This window comes from Sphaerodactylus townsendi, linkage group LG07 (assembly GCF_021028975.2).
Source record: "Sphaerodactylus townsendi isolate TG3544 linkage group LG07, MPM_Stown_v2.3, whole genome shotgun sequence".
NCBI classification, from domain to species: Eukaryota; Metazoa; Chordata; class Lepidosauria; order Squamata; family Sphaerodactylidae; genus Sphaerodactylus; species Sphaerodactylus townsendi.
In genome coordinates this window covers 62,348,400-62,355,486 of record NC_059431.1, presented here as the reverse complement: position 1 = coordinate 62,355,486, position 7,087 = coordinate 62,348,400, and the positions used below count along the sequence as shown (strand labels likewise).

At 41.6% G+C, this 7,087-nt stretch overlaps 1 protein-coding gene across 2 annotated transcripts in view; it reads right to left on the bottom strand.

Moving 5' to 3' along the window:
• Positions 1–939: 939 nt before the first annotated feature.
• Positions 940–7,087, bottom strand: part of MEGF10 (multiple EGF like domains 10) — a 138,299-nt gene continuing 132,151 nt past the window's right edge. For both annotated transcript variants that reach the window (XM_048503647.1, XM_048503646.1), the window contains 2 exons: positions 3,986–4,192; positions 940–3,262 (listed from right to left, as the gene is read on the bottom strand). In XM_048503647.1, coding sequence (XP_048359604.1) covers positions 3,102–3,262; positions 3,986–4,192 — 368 coding nt within the window. In that variant the 3' untranslated portion in view covers positions 940–3,101. The remainder of the gene's footprint in view (positions 3,263–3,985; positions 4,193–7,087) is intronic.

The following is a 7,087-nucleotide window of genomic DNA, read 5'->3' as shown; positions in this document are numbered from 1 at the left end:
CAGTTAGCTGCCTTGGATTTCCTGTAAACAAAGTTTCCCTAGTGTCTAGTTAAAACTAGAGAATTATCCCAAAGAACACCCCCCCCCCCCCAATACTTACCTTATTGGGGACTCTCTAGTGTGATCTGGGGGTGGGGGCAGCCTGAAGCATAGCAGCAGCAATGGTGGTGTTTGAGCTGGCTCTGCCTCAGGCTGCAGTCTCTGTTGTTTTGTAAACTTGATACCAGGACAAAAAATGGGAGAGAGCTAGGTGTGACACAGCCAATGATTGCCAATGCATTTCTGCAGAGACCCAGCTAGCTAGCCAAGACTTTGCAGAGTTGCATCTTGAGAGACAAACCACAGGAGGAGGGGAAAAATTTAATCTGGCCAATGAAGTGTGAGCATAACCTTGACTACCTTGCTGAGCCTAATGAGTTGCAGGTCACCAATCTGTTGAATTTCTGGGCCATGTTTCAGGGTGGTCATAGCTGGACCTGTCTGAAGTGGCCCTGGTGCTCCTCTCATGCCCTCCGACGATTGTCCAGAGTGAGTGTGTTTTTTCAGCAATGGGCAACGTGTTTGACCCATTCCACTCCAGACTTGCACCCTGAAACATCCAGGAGCTAATTTTCCTCCAGGTCAATATGCAGCTGTTCAATCAACCATAGCTGAACTTTGAGGCTGAATGAGCTGAGCACTTGTTTGTGCTTGCATCTTCTCGGAGTCTGCTGAGGGTGGTTAGCGTGAACACTCTTCCCATCTTAAATTATCTGTTAGGGCAATTTGGTTCTCAGGCACTTCATATGTTATCTATACATACATTTTCCTTTCTGTATCTGAAATTCTAATTTTATTTGACTGGAACTGGAGCGAGCCATCTATATCCAGGTTTGGGGATTTGAGACTCTTCAAGGGTTTGTGTCATAGAAATGCTGGAAATTACAATAGTAATCACAATTTCAAAAAAGATAGGCTTTTATTTGTGAGTTTTTATTACACAGTACAAAACAGTGTCAAACTACATTTCTAAACACCATACCATATCCATCCTTCAGGAGGATATCTCTGCTGCTTTAACTTCTGAAACTCAGTGTCTTGTTTGCATGTCCTACATCTTTTGGTAGGTAAATATACAGTTGGCCAAAGACTGTTAAACTATGGCAATGACTTCTGAAGGAAATGTTTTCAATGGTACAGAGTAAGGCAAAATAAAGCATGTTCAGTCTACCTTGAGAATCCAGAAAAGCGCTGTCCTTTCTATTACCAGTAGTGGTGTTGTCAAGTCTGTTTTTGTTGTACTGCAACCACATTATTCCTTTGAATTTAAAAGCTCTACTGCAGATTGTGAATGTAGGCTTTTCGATGAGAGTTGTGATACTAAAAGTAGAAGACTATATATGCACACAGGATGAGCACAAGTGGAATATTTTGCTCACATGCTCAACAGTGAGCACCTTAATCATCCTGATTTATCAGCTTTAGGATTTATATGTAACATGGAGATAAAATGCAAAGTTGTAAAGGACAACACTTATGCTCAGTTCATAGTTTGAGGAATTCTCTGTCAGAGCTAGGAATAAACTAGTAATGGGAAATCCAATCCTGCAAAACAACTCTATGTTAAGACATGGCTTGTATGACAATTTACCTTTAATATGAGAATTTAACTATAAATTGTCCATTTAGAACAGACACTAAACGTCTTTGGAACAGATGAAAACTCTACAGCCAAAGAAACTGGTTAAAACTCAAGATGGGAAATAGAGTTCTATTTAATAGTCTTTCTTCCTATAAACATCCTTCACATTAAAAATCTTCTTAATTTTTTTTGCTAAATCCAATAGTCTAGCCCTGGTTTAAGAACACTTTTCTAACCTATCTCTGGTTTGGCAACTGACATTACCTAAATATCTCTTACTTTATAACAAACAGTGCTACTTAACTGTATAAAATGTTGGGAAGAGAGTTCACAAAAATACAAAGGGCATAAAATATAATGTTTTGGCACTGTTACTTTGAAATACTAGAAAACATAGCTAGATCATTTAAAAACAGGTACATGTTAATGAAACATAGAGTAAATGTGCCAGGTTATTAATAATGCAAAAGACCAGCTTAAGCATATTTCCTCTAAATCAATTATAAAAAGAAAAGGTGCCTTTGTAGCAATTAATGCACCAAGACTGCTCAGCTGATTTCAGGGAAATAATTAAACATTGTACTATTTGTATTTCATATTACAATAATGCTACTTGTTTATAAAACCATTTCTTACATTAAAATGTACAACATATGCTACATTTTTAACATACTTATTCAGTCCTTTTTGCCAAAAAATAAATCCATTGTACTGACTTTTCAGAAGCAATTATTGATATGTTGTGAATTACTACTTGTGAATAGCAGAAATGGTACCCAGAACTGTTGAATCTCAAATGCCAATAATTTGGAAAGAATTGAAGCCAAAGCCTACCATGTCACAGCTCTGTAGGTATATTCATCCAAGGCTTTCCTTGCATTCTAAACAATGTCAACAGTACAGTTCCATTACAAGTAATGCCATCTTGCCATCATTTTCACAAATCTCCCTTTTACTGCAGCCAGTCATGCTCTAACACACTGTATATCCTTTCATGTCTTGTCCATGGACAACATTAATCCATTTGGAGCATATAATAAAAAGTGATGACAAATTAGTTTCTTTTTTTCTGAAGTATCTAGTAAGTCAGAGGACGTGGCTAAGTGAATATTTGGTAGATTGTATAATCTTGACTGCATGTCAACTATGCTGCTGAAAGAACCAGCCATCCATTGTGAGGCACAGCACTCCAGGCACTACAATTGTTCTGCAAGCTCATATCTTTAATTGCAGTACCTTGCAATTAACATGTCTGGCATCTGCCTCTCTCTTTAAAAAGTAATTGCAATAGAACATCCAATAGGGTCTTCCCAGCTTGGCATCTATCCATTGATCATATGTATGTGCAAGTCATAGTTTGACACTCCTGGTTAATATACAGCAACATGTCTACTTGAATGCAGATGGCAAAAGAGAGGAAGGAGTATAACTAGGCCCCAGTTCTCTGTAAGAGTTCCAGTGTGCTCCAAAATTCTCCCTGTCATTCACTGCCATTGTCTTTCTCTGAAGACGAAGGACTATCCCGAACCGGCAGTAGGTCATAATGGGAGGGAATGTGGCTGTTTTTTGGTAGATCATAAAGATCTTGGCTGAAAGGTTTGTTGTTATTAAATGTTCCTTGGACAATACTAACTGTAGGTTCTACAGTGGGAAAAAAAACAGACATATATTAGTGCTCTGATACTGATAAACTGGGAAGAATAACAACATTTGATAGCAATCAACAATCTAGTGTGGTTTGCTGTAATTAAAACAAAAAAGATTTTTCTCCTGAAATATTTCTTACTTTAGTCTCAAATAAACTGTTCAAAATCTATAAAATGAATCTCTTGCTCTGTTTATGTCTCTAGATACTAGCACACACACACAAATGCAAAATAGTTACATAAATGAAGAGAGATGCAGGACCTGCTTTTACTAAACTGAAAGGGAATGCTTGTTGATGTAGGTTGGTGACAATTATCACAAATAACTGTTTAAGAGGCTTTTCATTAAAGTTCATGCATGTTTTGTAAATTATATGTGCTGCCACACTAGATTGCCATTTTACTGATTTCTTCACTCTCATGAAATGGACAAAATGTAGTAGCAGTAATTCTTAAAATAGGGCTCCTTATCTAAATCCTTTCCTTGCTTTTTGGGGAAAAATAGTGGAACAATTGAAGATTGGAAAAAGCCTCTGAAGAAGAACAAGTGAAGTTCTGATATCTTAAAAGATAGAATTAGCCTTTTTTTTCTTACATAGTTTTTTTGAGGATGAGCGTGTTTATATTGCAGAGGAGATATATGAACTGCTAATAATTGAAGCAAAGTAAAAACTCTAGGTCCCATCTTAGAATGGTAAAATGCTTCATATCGACTTACCAATTTCATAGACATTCTTGTTGGCTGAACCAGAGTTACTAATTTCTGCATATGCAGAGTCTCTGCGTGCTGGGGACTTCATTTCAACATACCCACATTCTGAATTTTTTGGTGTAAGTGCTGGGGGATCTTTAATCGTGGCATATGGATTTTCGGAACTGCTTAAGGAGCAGTTACTTAAGTTATACTCAGAATTCTTCACCAGATCTGAAAACACACATAAAAATGTCTGTGATGGAGTAGTGTTTACACTAAATTATTTTTATGAAAGTGAAATTATTATTCCAGAACTTCCAGAATTTTTTTGCCAGCAAGTGGAGCTGCTAAATTAGATGTGATTAGGAACAAGGATTCCAGGAATAAAACCCAGAAGGTGTTTCACTATGAATAAGAACAAAAGAAGAACCCTGCTAAATCAGACTAGTGGTCTATATAGTCTAGCATCCTTTCCCACACAATGACCAGCCAATTACTGTGCAGGGCAAGCAGCATAGACGCTGAGCCCTCCCTGAGATGTTGCCTCATAACTCTGGAATCATAAGTTTACTGCCTATAGAGGCGTAGCTAGGAACAAACGGGGCCCGGGGCAAAATCTGAGTTTTGCAGGGCCCCCCTGTATGGGCAGCCACCCTCACCCACCATGACCAAAGGCCACCCTCCCCCACTATAACCAAAGAACGATTTTTTGCACCAGGTCATCTCAAAATCACCATCACATTACAGAATATGTCTCAACTCACAAATCTAAACACAGCAATGGGCCACGGCACACAGCAGAGATAAAATTTTTGACAACATTTTCAAAATGCTTTCAAAATGTTTAACAACTGTTATAACACTTAAAAGTATTTTAAGTGTCATATGACTGAAAATGCTTTCAAAATGTTTTATTACTGAAGTGAATAATGTTTTATTATCCTCCACTCATTCCTTTGCACTTCTCCCAAGCACTGCCAGAAATAATAGCCAGCTTGGATTAATATCAAACCTGCCCAAATAAGCCACAGTACAAGCAATCCTGAATTTCCATCTCTTCCTCTGAATGCCTATTTCACACTTGTATCTACAAGAACTCCAAGTACTGCAGATTCGTCCTCTAATTGCTAAGGGTGCAATTGCTAAGCCCAAAGTAAACCCTGGATGACCCAAAGGTTCTTCCCAGAGAGAGACAAAGATAGATAGATAGATAGATAGATAGATAGATAGATAGATAGATAGATAGATAGATAGATAGATAGATAGATAGATAGATAGATAGATAGAGAGAGAGAGAGAGAGAGAGAGAGAGAGAGAGAGAGAGAGAGAGAGGGGGGGGGGGGAGGGGGGGGGGGGGGGGGGGGGGGGGGGGGGGGGGGGGGGGAGGGGGGGGGGGGGGAGGAGGGGAGGGGGAGGGGGGGGGGGGGGGGGGAGGGGGGGAGGGGGGGGGGGGGGGGGGGGGGTGGAGGTGGGCGGGGGGGGGGGGGGGGGGGGGGGGGGGTGGGGGGGGGGGGGGGAAGGGGGGGGGGGGGGTGGGCGGGGGGGGGGGTGGGGGGGGGGGGGGGCGGGGGGGGGGGGGGGGGGGGGGGGGGGGGGGGGGGGGGGGGGGGGGGGGGGGGGGGCGGGCGGACTCGCAGGGGGGGTGGGGGGGGGGGAGGGGGGGGGGGGGGGGGGGTGGGGGGGGGGGGGGGGGGGGGGGGGGGGGGGGGGGGGGGGGGGGGGGGGGGGGGGGGGGGGGGTGGCTGGCATCTTCAGAGGATCCTCTGAAGATGCCAGCCACAGATGCAGGCGAAACGTCAGGAGAGAATGCTGCTAGAACACGGCCATACAGCCTGGAAACCACACAGCACCCAAGTGATTCCGGCCGTGAAAGCCTTCGACAATACATTGAAGATATAGCTATTATGAAAACCTCCTACATTGTGCAGAACTAGGGTTGCCTGTTCTAGACTGCGAAATACCTGGAGATTTTCAAGGTGAAACTGAGGAAGGGGGATTCAAAGAGAGCTGTAAGGATCTGTTACTCTGAAGAGGACAGACTTCAGTGGAGTGCAATGCAGAATCTACCATACAAGTTGTCATTTTCTCCTGGTGAACTGATCTCTGTACCTGGGAATCAGTGGTGGGATTCAGCAGGTTTGCACCATTTCGGCAGAAACGGTTGTTAAAATGGTGCTTGTAAACAACCAGTTGTTAATTATGTGAATCCCACCACCGGAACTGGTTGTTAAATTATTTCAATCCCACCAGTGCTGGGAATCATTTGTAATTCCAGGAGATCTCCAGCCACCACCTGGAGGGTGGAACAATATGACTTGCACTCCTTAGCTAACTATTATGTATCTGAAATTCATTCCACTATCTATAGTGAAAAACCACATTATGCACATTATGAGAGACACGGTATTATAAAATTATATGCCAAAAGCTATACCAAAAACAAAATAGACACAGGCAAAATAGCAGAGGAAGACTGAAAGGTTTAAAGAGAGATATTTTTCAAGTGGAATCAAGTGGAATCCAAACTTTTTCAAGTGGAATCCTTATATCACTTATATCGCATACATGTATATATGGCTTATGCATAATATAAAAAAACTACTAATTAAAACTTTGCAGGTTCAATTGTTCAAGTTTCATGAGTGGATGAATTCTAGCATTTATGAGATTATTTTGTAAACTCTTCAGATTCTGAATCTCCAAAGTTCATGCTGCCAGTGTGCTGTTTGCATAATGCAGTTTTATAGTGCTAAACCGTTACCTATAAAGGGATTATTTTCATATTCAATGCATTAAAGATTTTGTACAAATGCAATTCACAGATACCATGCTGTACTTATGCTGGAACATAATAGGTAAAAGCCACAAACTAGCTTTTGTTTTGATTTGTCCCCTCTGTAAAACTAAAAGTAGAAAGTTTTCTTTTCTTTCAAAACTTACTCATGCATGCCCTTCAGAAGGGCATGCATGATCTCTTCTTTACTGTCCCTGCTGGCTCCATCTCAGCCCTTTCATCAGTTTTCTCCCCCCCCCCCCTTCATGAGGCAAAACTAAAAGTAGGAGCCAATGAGAAGAATGCTCATTTGCATGCAGGCTGTGAGGGAGCTGAGGGACAGTTTGGAGGAA